The 14208-nt window shown below is 43.3% G+C and overlaps 2 protein-coding genes across 4 annotated transcripts in view; one reads left to right on the top strand and one right to left on the bottom strand.

The window, feature by feature from the left end:
• Positions 1–2705: 2705 nt before the first annotated feature.
• vip (vasoactive intestinal peptide) lies at positions 2706–5776 on the bottom strand. Its single transcript, XM_063191026.1, has 6 exons — positions 5708–5776; positions 5306–5410; positions 4724–4828; positions 3979–4110; positions 3435–3543; positions 2706–3242 (listed from the first exon to the last, which is right to left on the bottom strand). The coding sequence occupies exons 2-6, from the start codon at positions 5398–5400 to the stop codon at positions 3234–3236; spliced, it is 450 nt and encodes a 149-aa protein (XP_063047096.1). The 5' UTR covers positions 5401–5410; positions 5708–5776; the 3' UTR covers positions 2706–3233.
• A 5508-nt stretch (positions 5777–11284) lies between these two features.
• Positions 11285–14208, top strand: part of anapc1 (anaphase promoting complex subunit 1) — a 94624-nt gene continuing 91700 nt past the window's right edge. For 2 of the 3 annotated variants that reach the window (XM_063191943.1, XM_063191941.1), the window contains exons 1-4: positions 11285–11464; positions 12010–12246; positions 13311–13472; positions 13990–14038. In XM_063191943.1, coding sequence (XP_063048013.1) covers positions 12034–12246; positions 13311–13472; positions 13990–14038 — 424 coding nt within the window. In that variant the 5' untranslated portion in view covers positions 11285–11464; positions 12010–12033. Of the gene's footprint in view, positions 11465–11641; positions 11718–12009; positions 12247–13310; positions 13473–13989; positions 14039–14208 lie in introns of those variants that run through there. The other variant, XM_063191942.1, reaches the window with a different exon arrangement.

The raw sequence follows: 14208 nt of genomic DNA, 5'->3' as shown, positions 1-14208 counted from the left end.
CACGCACAGACAATTGCAATGCCCATGTCAACATACAGGACCAGACAAAGATTGAAATGGACTAAAGAAAAAAAAGTGGTTTCTGTCTAGCCATTGGTGCAGGAAATCACGTTAAGTGGCATTAGTGCAATTACCGGAGACTGATACAGAGTGGCCCGGGCCCCTGGCCCGTGTGGAGCGTAGAGACAGGTCTATTTTTACAGAGGGAGATAGAAAGAGACAATAATGACAGCTAATAACCCCCCACCCCCTCCCCCTGTCATGGCTGCCACACCCTATCACACATGCCATGTGCACAGTACAAGCTGTTTCAGTGTTAATTCAATACAAGTTTAAGTTTAATTTAACACTTTATAGGAGCTCCTGCTCTACACAGTATTGTATTAACAGTAGGCCTACAGCATGCACCGTGTGTGGTTTGCAATAGGAAGTGTAGAGGAGGACGGAACAGTGCAGAGTTTCCTTGTTCTTCCACCCGTCCTTGTTTGATCCAGGATCTGTTTTACTGGATGTGCGTGCATCCTCTATACTATGTTACAATAGGATTTGGACATGTTAAAAGGCTTGCACATGAGTTAACGCACATGCACGCACGCGCGCACGCGCGCACACACACACACGCACACGCACACACACACACACACACACAAGTGTGCATGTTTGAACACAGGGAAATGGTTTAGCATCTACTAGTATTTTTTTGTCAAATATATCAATGGATTTAAAAATTGATGATTGAAAGCCCAATATTTGATCCCAGCTTTCTTCAATGAATGTGCATGAGGACAGTGTGTCTGTGTGCAGGTTTAAGGTGTTATTCCAGATTCATTAGCCTTGATTGCTCTCTTTCCAGAGAAGGTCGGGCGAAGGTTTTCATTTTCATGTTTGTTTGAGAAATATACAAACAAAAAAGATACTATATCAAAACATCCATGAGTAACCTACATTGACAGACTCTTTATTCTGCAAATAATCTCTGGTTTGCGTTTTTGTTCAGCTGACCAACTGGCTATTTTGTTGATTATTCAAACCCTTTCAGCTACACAAGGTGCTGTTTTGCTTAGCTGATAGTTTTTGCATATTTTATAGACTTTTTCTGACAGAGTCATGCTTGTCCCTCAGTGTCTTTGGATGCGGATGTCAAGTGATGAACTGTTATTTATTTCTTACCAAGTCATATCAAATGTTGTTTTTCAAAGCCAATGATTATGCTCTCATCCTGTTAACTCAAAAGTGAAGGGGCAATTAACAAGTAGCAAACGCTGAATCATACTTTAGCCTGCCTCATAAAAAAACACATAAATTGGTGTCTCCCACACTATGATTAGCTTTCAGAATAGACTCCAGACATTCCATGAGACCATTTTATTCACCATTATATCATGAAATGCATGGTATTCCTCATCACATGAAATACAACATGGGACATGATGGTAATGGAATCTGTATTTAAACAGAAATCCCGGGAAGAATTTGCATTTGTTTGCGTCTGTGTTTTGACCTCACAATGGCACTCTCAAGTTGAGATGCTTTGTATCTTTTTTTAGGATTCCAAATGGCTAGCGTGGACTCATCAGTAATAATAAAGGAAATAATTGAATGTCATGGTTGAAGCAGTCCAAGTCACATTAAATCAGACCATCCCATGACAGCATCATGAATGTCAAGATAAGGGCAATAAATGCAATTAACATTGCTAATGTTCATGGCCTTCCAGACTGAATACTTTTGACATTTATGAGTCAAATGCCTTTATGCTGACTCAGTCCACTGCTATTTCCAGAGACCCCCCGTCCCCTGCACCCGTGCCATGCCGCCACAGATGACATCACTATAATCGGGACCGCTGACAGCTTTTACCAGGCCCAGGACAAAGCCATCTGAAACCACCCCCCCCCCCCCTACCCAACACATACAATGTAATAAGGACCCAATTATGGGGCCCCATCTCCCTGGGCCTGTGGCAACTGACCCCTTTTCCCCCTGTCGGCTTCCCTGACTGCATGTAGACAGACATACATTCCGTAGCTATTAACATGGATGCCAATAGGAATGTCTACAGATATCCAGAATAACGGACTTAACTGCTGTTGAGTCCTTGAGTCTTTTTTGGAGTAAGTGGATTGTTCATTTGCCACAAATATCATCTCTGCAACAAGCACATACATGGTACAGTATGTGCAGGGCATGCACTGTGGAAAAATCCCCATCTGTGGTTGCTGGCTAGTTTTCTTCTGTGAAGTACGTACACTGATGTCCATGCTTATTGGGTGATCAGATATAGCTGAGAAGTGTATAAGCTGTTTTGCTTTGGGATTGCATTTAAATTGGATAGTAGAAGCAAATAAAGAAATGCCACCACAGTAACAATGCAGCATTTACTATAAAATGGTTAAGGCAGTAGTGAAGTTAAGGGAGGTATTGACTTGGCAATGCTGTGACACAGCACTGAACTTCAGATACATTTATTACCGACACAGACATACTCCTTTAACAACAAAGGACACACACACAAACAGTTAAAAGTCTGACTGCTCATTTCAGCTCAGACTCCATAATTCGACACTGTCACGACAGCTTTAAAGCAGAGGGGGAAACAATGGACGGATCAAGTACTTTTTAACCAGAGTGAAGTGGCTCTTCAAATTTTTTTATTTTCCTTGAATGAAAAAAATAAAAATAAAATAAATATCTCTGGTGCCCGCTTCCCACCCACGTGTCCCCACCATTGTCCCCGTCATTTTAAGCATCAAGGTAGAGGCAACATCAATATACTTTTTTTCTGTACAAAATTACTCAGATTTATAAAATGCAACAACATTTTTTTTTTTCAAAGACTGGGAGAATGATGTTACGTCACTTTATGACTCAGGTGCTGTGTTTAATGTTTGGTTAACTGTTGGACTCCTTATATAACTGAGGATTATGCGATTGTACTCTGTAAGCCCAATGCTTGATTCAATGCATTTATTATTAAGCAACCATTCACAGTGGACTAGAACTGGGTTGAAATGTCCAAACGGAAAATTCTGTTTTCTGTTATCTGTAGGCTGGCCATTTTCTTTAAAGGATATTATGTACACAATGTAAACTTGTCACTGATGGACTATTGTGTCCTTTCTAATCTGAATTGTTGTGTGTTTCCTTTATGTTGCTGTCCCTTTGAATAATCCGCACACGGCACATTGAGGATGTTGGCAGAGTGAGCTCGTCATCTCAAAAGGGGTCCGTCCTCATAGTGGCTGTATAGGACAAGAAAAATGATACAACATGATCTTCACACGAATAGACATCATCTCGAAAGATTATTCTAACACTGCTATGTTTTTGTTTGTCGCTGGTACAATGCATTTGATGGCATCGGGACATAAATAGGACAAGACACTTTGGACAGCCTGTTATCCAACCATTTTAGACAAAACGTCTCAGCTCACCAGTGGCATGTGGTTGAAGAAGTCGTCTACTCTGCCGTCATCAAAGCTCTCTGCAAAGGGGCTCTCGTTCCGAGTGGAATCTTCCTGTTCACTGGGTGGGTCTTCTTGGCTGCACAGTGCAGAGGAAAATAACAAAAAAATAAGTTTAATTAAGTCAGAACATTAAATCAGCTAACAAAGCAATGGTGTTTTTAAACCACCCCTTAAACACACGCGCGCACACACACACACACACACACACACACACACACACACACGCGCACACACACACGCACACACACACACACACACACACACACACACACACACACACACACACACACACACACGTAGGTGAAGTACAAGTCAGGCACACAACTCTAAAATTTCACTGCATGTTTTAGTTTCAGTAATTCTATGCATGTGACAAATAAATCTCCTTGCATCATTGTATCCTTGTTTAATTGGGTTTGACCTCGGATTGGGTTGTCCCACCAATACACTATACTATTAGTGTCATAATGCGTTAATATGTATTTCATAGGAGAATGCAACGTTGACAAACCTTCTTTTTCCTGTCAGTACAGAATTCAGGTATTTCTTCACTGCCATCTGTTTGCGGAATCGGCTGTAGTTGTCTGTGAAAATGGCATCTGAATGTCGCTTCACTGGACTTTGGTCCTCCATCACATCGTCACTGTAACACCCAAAGGAAAAAAGCCCTTTGTTTGCTGCTCCACAAATGCCACAGCCAGTCAGCCAATAAAAACATTTTGCAGCCTACCCAAAGCAATTCTAAAAATATCTATGTTCATCCATTTCATATTGAATACAAATTGGTTAAATTGAACTTCTTTGCAGATAAGTAGGAATTCAGGTAAATTGGGCCAGGTAAATTTTCCCCATTCACTTATATGCAAAAAAAAAGTGGCCCAATTTACCTCAATTCACCCTATCCTAACAGATCAACAAGGAAGCAGCTCCAGAGTTTGACTGGGTCCAGAAAAGTGACCCATGACATGAGGTGGCTGATTTGTTACTCCATTTCATAATTCTGTCCAGTTTATTCCACCAGAGACGCTCTGTGTCTGTGATGGTGCACTCGTGCACTTCGGGCACTATGTTGGAGTGCGTAATTAAGACGCCATATTACGCACTAAAACATGAACACTGATGTGCACAAGTGCACCAGTTGAGACCCAGAAATTGTCTTAGCCTTTTTAAATCAGGAAATCGCTTAGCCCTTATCATGAAACGTATGGCAAAATGTTTCCACACATGACGAAGAGCATTTTAAATGTATGCCATACCTTACTCGTTTTCCAATCAGCGACTCCAGGTATCTTCTCGCTGAAAGCTGACCTAAAAGTTTGCTGTATCCACTTGTGAAAAGACCATCCGCGTGCCTCGAGGGTCTGCCAAAACAAATGGTAAGATTATTGACGAAAACCGAGGGCACAAAAAGGGGTCAGACTAACAAAATCGCCAATTTGTGATGGTAAGACAGTGTTTAAAAAAAAACAAAAAACTGAACATGGTAAGCAGTTGATTGACACCAAAGCATGGAGGCAACCAAACATTAGCATGTTTGTTAACGCTACACAATTTTCCAACTCAAAGTGGGCTAACGCTTCAATCAAGACATCACAACACAATTCCATTTAACGTTTGTCAGGCCAGGGAATGTTTAGCATATGTTCCCTTAGCTGTGTAAATAATTGTTTAGGCATTTGATATGGATATTTTTGATTACCCTGCCATTTAAAACAGCTACCTATTGTCAGTGTAGTATCAGTCCAAAATGTTTTGCAAGTTGCCTTCCCAGTTGGAAAAAATGTAATAATAAGTAGGCCTATGCCTCTTTAAATGATTGAAATCTGCAAGTGACCTACCTCGTAGATGCATAAGGTAAGCTTGCGGTGCGGGAGTACAAAACACTGCACAGGGCTACGATGAGCAAGAGCTGGAAACCGCTTCTCTGTTGCATCTCCTTACACCTGTTGGGGCAATCACTTGTTAGTTACATTAAAATAAATCATGACTTGTACAATTTCGATTGATTTCTTTCCAAGAGGAAATGGTCCAATTGTTATTAATTTATGCGGTACTATGTGTGATTTTTGTCCCAAACGTTTGACCCAAACGAATCTGTGCGTCTTGAATGTTGAAAACGTGCGTAAAACTGTGCGTCAAAATGTTGAAAACGATTGTTTCAAACTATGTCTTAACGAAATACACTGTCTGTGATTAGCAATCATAAACCACACAAGACAACATCCAAGTAGCCTACTCACGTCTGCTGAAGGCTGAGGTGTGATCCTTTGCGGAGCCCTTGATGCGCTGACCCTGGTACTGAAACCTCTGTCCCTTTGATATCTCCTTCAGTTGGTGCTGGTGCTCTCCGTGGTGCTTTTTCATTCACTGACTCTCGTCTCTTTGCCTGACCTCCTCCCATTCCCCTGTTTTATATATCTCAACACTTTTCATGAAACTAGGCGCAATCAGATTTGATCAGACTTGATACGTCATAACAATTGGTGTGTTCGTCATTGGTTGCACTTCATGCCCAGCATATGGCACGCATCGTGAAATTAAGTTTTGCTGGCACAAAATAGATTGTTTGTGTGGCTTTCTTTGCGTTGAGTCATCTGGTGGTGACTTATGTATAAGAAACCTCACATTTCTGTCGATGTATACCCCCTGATAAAAGTTTTAGCAACACCATGAGAGTTCATAAAGATGTTTGTTAAAATGCACGTTTTTACTAAAAAAAATAATAGAATAATAATAATAATAACAATACATGAACACCGTGGGATTAAATGATGCTGCATGCGTCCCATGGGCCATTGTGGATATCTTAGGTGACATGTGTAACTTATTCCAGATATTCACCTGACCCAGCTTATTCTAACCACCACACTTAGTCTCAGGTATATCCTTCCCATGCTCCACCATCAGAAATGGCTATAACCTAGTGAAATGGACGCTGTGGCTGTTCTCCAAAGGAATGCCTTGGTGTACATGAATGACTCACTCACCCACCAGTGCAAACCACGGCACATACACGTACCTTCTGAGCCTCCTCATTGGTTTTGACAGACAGAGCCTATTTAGCAGATTAGCCAGGGGAAAGAGTGAATTAGCAAGCACATGCCCACCTCATTGTCAGCAAGGCAAGCAAGGGATCCGGACTGTGCTTTGTCATATCAAGGCGCTAGTACAAAAGAGAGTGATCCTGGCTGCCTACCAGATGTTGCAATGCAACAATCTCCTTTCTCCTATGTTCTCATTCTTACCTCTACAAAAATACCTCAGAGGACAATGTACCAGCCGCCTTCCTGGATGTATAGGCATACTGGAATAATGACATAATAATAGGTCTGTGTGTTGAACATCAGTATTATGTGTTTGGCGTGGGTGCCAGCTTTGCATGCTGCTTTGCTTTGTTAAAGACCACCACTGTAACTGCAGGGCTGATTCATAATGCTAATGCAATTATGGTTAACCAGAGAGAAAACAGAAAATAAAATAAAATAACAATATGTGAAAAGTGAAGTGAAAGCCCGGGAAACTCCAACTCACCATTGTCATTGTGACACAGGCACAGCACTCCGCAGCACACAAGTAGTGAACACTGCACACTGCACACAGCTAAATTGCATTTATGCCTCACCAATATGCACATCTGGTGGAGACCCAACATACAGGAATGTTTTCAAAATTGTTTCTGGTAATTAGTTGAACCACAGTAAGTGCATTGCCATTGTGGAAGTAGCCGACATGCCTTCAGGTTTGGGAGTTGGTTTAAGGTTTTTTGTCACACGTTTGTCCTCTGGTAGGAAGTTATGTTACTTAAAGGCTAAGCATAGAATCATTCCGGCACTTTTAAACTAATTGAACAGGCAGCGATTATGTGATGCCAAGAGTATGCATTTAGCAGCTAAAACTGTCACTGCACTGCAAACCACGCCTTCACCGCAACATGACTTCACTGGTTCAGGGAAACGTCTAGGTCTAGGCGGCCACGTCAACATGACGCAACGGACATGCCCTCAGCATCCAACACTCACTGATGTAAAAAAAATCACGGCAGGGGAATGAGTCTGCGCTGAAAGACTAAAGTGGCTTACTTGTCACACAGATTACAAAAAATGATGGGTGTTGTAGAGCTTTTGTGAATGAAAGACTATTCATGTGGAAAACACAAACTTAGATTTAAAGAAGTGTCTCTGAGTGAGCAGGACACATGGACAATCCCCTCCTCGTGACTCAGAATTGAAGGGCTCTTTTTGGCCTTTATTTTGACAGGGCAGTGGAAGAGAGGCAGGAAATGAGAAGGGAGAGAGAGATGGGGAAGGATTGGCAAATGACCCGGGCTGGCATTGAAAACCCAGCGCCCTACCGCTGAGCCGTGACTCAGATTTTTGCACAATTTTCTCCACGCCTCTTTCAATGATTGTATGTGACCTTAATGCCATGTTAATGGTTTCATCTGCTTCCCCCCCTTTTTCTCCAGCCCCGAGATCCACACCAGTCAAGTCAAGTGACTAATTGAGGCATTACAGCTCATGATGGGGCACGATAAATCAGCTGAAAGAGGAGGAATCTTGTCCGGGTGTTGGGACCACAGCCAGTGGATTTACCGGTATATCATTCACCTGTGGAGGGGATCGAAAGGGTAACTGCGTTATTGGACATGGCCCAAAACCCCCATGAGATGGTTACTGTCAGGATTACAGTAGCCCCCATCCATTGGCTTGAGATATTTGAAAGTGGACAGTCCATATTGCCAACAGAAATAATTACAATTTAACAACATAGGAATTGTCAAGAGGAATAAATAGCGAGTGCTCTATAGTCTTTTCTCCAGGTTGAAGGGGTGCATCTGGTTATTCCCTTAAAGGCTTCATAGACTTCTGAACTAAATCCAAAGCACTCTCCTTTGTGTCGTGGAAGTAGAGTTATTTAAAAATCCTTTATTTTACATCGGGGTATGCAAAGTTAGAAATGCTGACCAGTGTCAGTCGTCTGGCTTTCAACAGGGCGTGGAATTGTCACATTGATTGAAATCCAAATGTATCTTTATCATCCCACACTGCAGTTGTGTGTTGTCATGGCAGCCAGCAAGCAATGACAGGATATGACAGGAAGAAGATCTGTGGATGGCTGCTCCATGCCTTACAGTTCTAATGCCCCCCCAAAACTATTCATTAGTTGATGTTCTGTTTAACCCACAGCTCCTGGGCCAGACATGCCCAGATAGCAAAGACACAGAGACATGCATTAAAACATGCTCCATCTTGGGTTTGGGGAAATTAATAACAGAAATGGACACCTGTAGAAAATAAATGGTATGCTTTTTAATGTGTAGGCATATGCTTTTTTAACACACAGACAGAAATGCTTCTCTAAATTTTAATCTACTACATGAATAACCAGATTAATTTCACTGCATTTCATGGCATTCAGATCAGTATCAGACTGATGTATCTGACTGTTATTGGCTGAATGAAGCAAACAACTCCTCATTGCATCCCTTACATTACAGATGTATGTGCTGCATTAACAAATGCATTACATGTAATACAATGCGGGCCACATGGAAGACATTATGTCCAATCATGCTTTCAGTACATCATTAGTCTGCTAATCAAAGCCACAGACCACAGGACAACACTCCTGAGACCACCGGTCATTTGGACCAATCAAATTAAGCCTTCCCTTTCCCCTTGGCCACTCATTGACTTATTCATTTCTTTTGATTTAAGGCAGATGAGAAAAGCAGATGAGTGTGGTGCATCTCAGGCTGTCTGAGTTGGGTACCGTCAGCAATGATTCTGCTGCTGCTGCTGCGTTGGTGGGGGGAGCGCTTTCAGGGTTACATCGGTCCATGCTGGCAACGTAAGCAAATGAAAAAAATATGATTTTATTAACCAGAGAATTGGCTGTCCCACGGCACTCTCAAGATGAGAAAGTCAACGCCCTGCCTGGATCTGTCGGTTAAAGATGTTTACAAATCATGAGTACCTCGTCTTCAAAAAAGCTAATTCGGTTGAAACATAATGGCATTTTGGCCCATTAAGACACAGCGTTATTCATTTTCTGTTACCAGAATGGCAATGACGAAGTCGTAATGCATTACTAAAGACCCTGTGTTGTGTGTTGTATTGTGGTAGTTAACGTTTCAATGACTATTACAGCGCTCCACTGGTGGAACGATGTGCATTATGGGGCTACAGACGCAGAACAGGGAGAGAGGGCAAGACATGTTATTAGCTTTATATATATATATATATATATATATATATATATATATATATATATATATAAAAATAGAGTTTTAAATGGTTTAGATTGACTTTCCCTACAAGAAAATGATTTGATGCTCCCAAGAATATATCTCACTTGAAATATAGTCTTGTGATGGCTACAGCTCTTCGGGAAGCTCATGTTGTTATTAAAAGTATCGTTTTAGTACTTTTAGTCTGTGTAAAATCAGGTGCTGGCTCTGTCACTCTCACAGCATTATAGGTGAAGTTAAAGTTATCATTATTTGTTTGTGAGAAATCTGTGCCCCAAGCAATACAGAGACAGATTAGACTCTACAGAAAATGAGGTCTTGGTGGTGCCAAACAGAGGACTTGTATTGAAAAATAATCAGGTGTCGCACCAGGTGTGCATTCACATCCCTCTTCTGGTGATGTGGGCTACCGTGGGACAGAGGAGAATATTGGAGGACAAAACAAAAAACTAGTTTAGAGGGCACTGTAGACGCGGTGGTGGTGCCTCTTCGCCTCCTCTATTGAGTTCATATTGATCTGCCACATCCACCCCCTCCTGCATGTGTCACCTGCCCAGGGCTGGACTGGGGAAAAAATAGGGCCCGGGCACTTTTGGCTAAAGCCCCGCCCTTTAATGAGTGGTGCAGAACTGACTCTCTGGTGGGCCCCGCACCGTCGTGGGCCCCACCGGGAAATGCCCACTATGCCAGATGACCAGTACAGCCCTGTCTGTGTGTCACCTGCCTCTTGAGGACTTCATTTATAGCACTGAAGTCACGACTATGGGTTCCCACACACAGGGAAACCGACAGCGGGAAGGGGCAAAGGGGTCACTTGACCTGGCCCTGTCCTGACAGAGAGAGAAAGGGCACAAGGTCGTCATTATATTGGGTTTTGGGGCCCTTTCAGGTGACTCTGTCCCGGGCCCCGCCAAAGCTGTCAACGGCCCTGCCTACACATGCTGTTGTGTATCATCACATTCACTTAAGAAGACCTGGCTTTAAACTTTTATTATAACACCCTACAACTCGGCATGTTCAAAGGACCAGTCATTTCAAAATATGTAAAATGTGATCAGCTAGAACAATATGAATGATAGAACAATGTGAATGAAGAATGATGATGCCATCTCCCCATTTCTACTTGTTATTCAGAAATTGTGTGTCCTTGATTGGTAGCTGAGGGCGGTGCATAAAAATGACAGTGATTAATTCCTATTCATACAGCCTATACAAATATAGGCTATACAACCTATACAAAAGGTAATAACTTGATCATTTTTTTTTTTGTGCAAAACAGTAGGGCCTAGGCCTATTCTTATAGGTCCTGCCTAGGGTTTCCTTCTGCCTATGCCCTCAGGTGATTTCACTAATTGACTCAACCTGGCATGTGGTTATTAGGATCAGCTAGTAGTTTATTGAGATGGATGGTACAAAATGTTTTTTCCACTTCTGCATCAAGTACAGTACAATCAGAGAATGGTACCATTCTCTGGTACAATGGCTGTCATCATCCTCAAGATAACCCAGCCCTCCCCTCGCCTAGCCATACGGTAATGGTCGGTGATTGGTTGGTGAGTCAGGAAGAGGTTCACGGGATAGCAAGATGTCCGCGTTCATTTGAAAAAGTGTGTTTATAATCGATGACTTCCATCTTTCTCTCTGTTCGTACGCTGTATTTCTCAATGCAACACATACAAGACACTGGGATTATATAAAGGAAACACGAGGACTCCGAGACAAGGGCCATACAATTTGTTATTAACAGGTTAGAGCTGTCAATCCATCACTAGCTAACGCCGCGTTAGCTCCCTCGCTCCTTGCTAGCTTGTTAGCTTAGTTCCTAATGCCCAATCAGCTCAAACATGTGAAAATGAATGCGCCCGCGCATGGGGCTAAGTTTCCCTGCTGGCTGTGCTAGCTAGCCAACTCTCCAGATTCATTAGCGAGTTTGACGGGCTACAGATTGTGTCGAAAACGTGTGGAAGAGCCTGCTTTAAACATGCTTTTTATGACGAATGGTAAACGGAGATGCACGGAAGTAACATACTTGCACACTAACATGATGGAATCATTTGCATTTAGTTTTACGTCAAGGTGCCTGTCAGTGGCCTTGCTAGCTGGCAATATATAGACAACACAGTTAGATGGCCCATTACAGTTTGTTTATCTGATGTTCGCTCGGTCGTCAGTCTGAGAGTATTGCTAACTAGCTAGTGGGTTGATGACAACACACACTGGTTGCTACATTATAACCCTCGGCATGACATGACATGCATATGACGTGTTGACGTTTGTGTTCAACTGTTGCAGAAATAATGCTGATATCGGGAACTCATGTCGAACGTCTATGAAGAGAGAGCCACAATGATAGCCGCTGGGGAACTGCAGTCGTTTGTCCCGTTCGGTCGTGAGCACTGCAAAAACCACCCGAACGCTGTCAACATCCAGCTGCGACAGCTGCAGCCGGCCTCTGAATTGTGGTCCTCAGATGGCGCGGCCGGGCTCGTGGGATCCCTCCAGGAGGTCACTCTTCACGAGAGCGACAGGGTATGTCACGATGATCTTCAGTCCTCATGCTATTTGCAAGTTCACACTGGGTATTCATGCACAGGGGTTATTTATGGACTGGGGGGGGGGGGGGGGGGGGGGGGGGGGGGGGGGGGGGGGGGGGGGGGGGGGGGGGGGGGGGGGGGGGGGGGGGGGGCATGGTCTTATGTAAAGTCATTCTGTGGACCAAGCAGCTGTGTGTCACTCTTGACACATAAGATGTTTAGCTCATCACACTTCACATCAAAGTGTCGATACTTCAAAAGAATATTTGTTGCTGATGGCGTGCTCTTATCCTGATTGTTTGTTGGCTTCTTGGGTTTGGGTGCTCTTTAGTCCAAGGTATAGTACTTCCAGGTTAAAAAAAAATGAGAATGAATTATCTGACTGAGCCACTCCAAATTAAAATGTCTTTATTGATATGACAAGTCCTACATGGTCATATTAAAAACAAGGTCCACGCGTAGCAGCACGAGTGCCTTCTTCAGGGCAGGCACTCATGTCGCTATGCGTGGGCCTTGTTTTTAATATGTCCATGTAGGACTTGTCATATGAATAAAGACATTTTAATTTGGAGTGCCTTAGTCAGATAATTCATTCTCATTTTTTTAACCTGGAAGTACTATACCTTGGACTAAAGAGCTGTTTTTCATCCCGAAATGCCAGCAGTTGATACAAATCTGAATACGGTATGTAAAGCGATGTTTTCAAATGATGAGTATGTGTCCCACGACACTCCCTTGGACCGCGCTGCCAAAAGTTGCATGTGGGGTTTTCTGACAGCGGACCGTGGAAGTGATCACGAGAGCCATCGTTCACTTACTAAAGACTCGCATAAGCGTCGGCTGACACTGGACCGTGATTAATTAAATGTCTAATCCTACCTGGAGCCCCTTTAACACATGTTGAGAAACACAGCCTGGTGGTTGTTGAGACCTGGGGCCTATACTAAGAAGCTGGTTATGGAGTAAACCAGATTAAGTTATGAGGTAAATCATCTAATAGAAGAGCATGGAGTCCTCCATGTTCTTAGTATACCCCCTCTGTTTTTTTTTGTTTGGTAGGAGTCCTGGCAGCTCAGGAAGGGTGCGGACGGGTCTGAGGATGAGGTCGATTACGAGGAGGAGCTGTACGTGGCGGGAAACATGGTCATCTGGAGCCGGGGGACCAAAGGCCAAGCCTCCTACGTCTACAAGGCCTTCACCGTGGACAGCCCCGTGCAACAGGTGTGTGTGTGTGTGTGGTTTATCCTCAGCTGTGTGTGTGTGTGTGTGTGTGTGTGTGTGTGTGTGTGTGTGTGTGTGTGTGTAGTGTGTAGTGCCTGGAATCCCTGTCGTGATTTTTCAGCGCCATTTCACCAGGCGGCATTAGGCTCATTCGGGATCAACTTTTGTTGATCGACGACTGCATACTACGTCAGGGAGAACTTGCCGTCACGGTGTGGTTGTTGCTAACACGGCGTGAAATCAACTACAAATTTGAACTAGACTGACTGAGTTCGTACCAGTTTGGTCTAAGTAGCACAGCACATTGGAGGAGTTGAAGTGGGGTGCATTGCAAACTCATGGCTCATCACAGCTGGACCCACCCATGACCCCTACGCGACCCAATTTTGGGTCGCGACCCACCAGTTGAGAAATACTGCTGTAGGTTAAATTAGCCAGGGGTATCACTTAATCTTGTTCTTTGAATAGTACCTACCAGGAGGTTTTTCAAATGTGTTTTTCTTGTTGTTTCTTCCAGGCACTGTGGTGCAACTTCAGTGTTCCACAAAGCCAAGGTCAAAAGTGCGGTAAGTGTTTTCACCATGAGCGTTGTCGTGGCAATGTAAATATTTTTTGAAGGGCTGCTTCCAGTGGTACCTTTTCAGTCCTAGAGAGGTTTGTCCTAACCCAGTCGTTCCCACATTTTTTCAGTGGGGACCCCCTTTTTCGCGATACCCCTAACCACCATAGCCTAGCA

This window comes from Engraulis encrasicolus, chromosome 24, assembly GCF_034702125.1.
Source record: "Engraulis encrasicolus isolate BLACKSEA-1 chromosome 24, IST_EnEncr_1.0, whole genome shotgun sequence".
NCBI classification, from domain to species: domain Eukaryota; kingdom Metazoa; phylum Chordata; class Actinopteri; order Clupeiformes; family Engraulidae; genus Engraulis; species Engraulis encrasicolus.
Note: the sequence above shows the minus strand (reverse complement) of the source record. Positions and strands in the feature narration are given on the sequence as shown.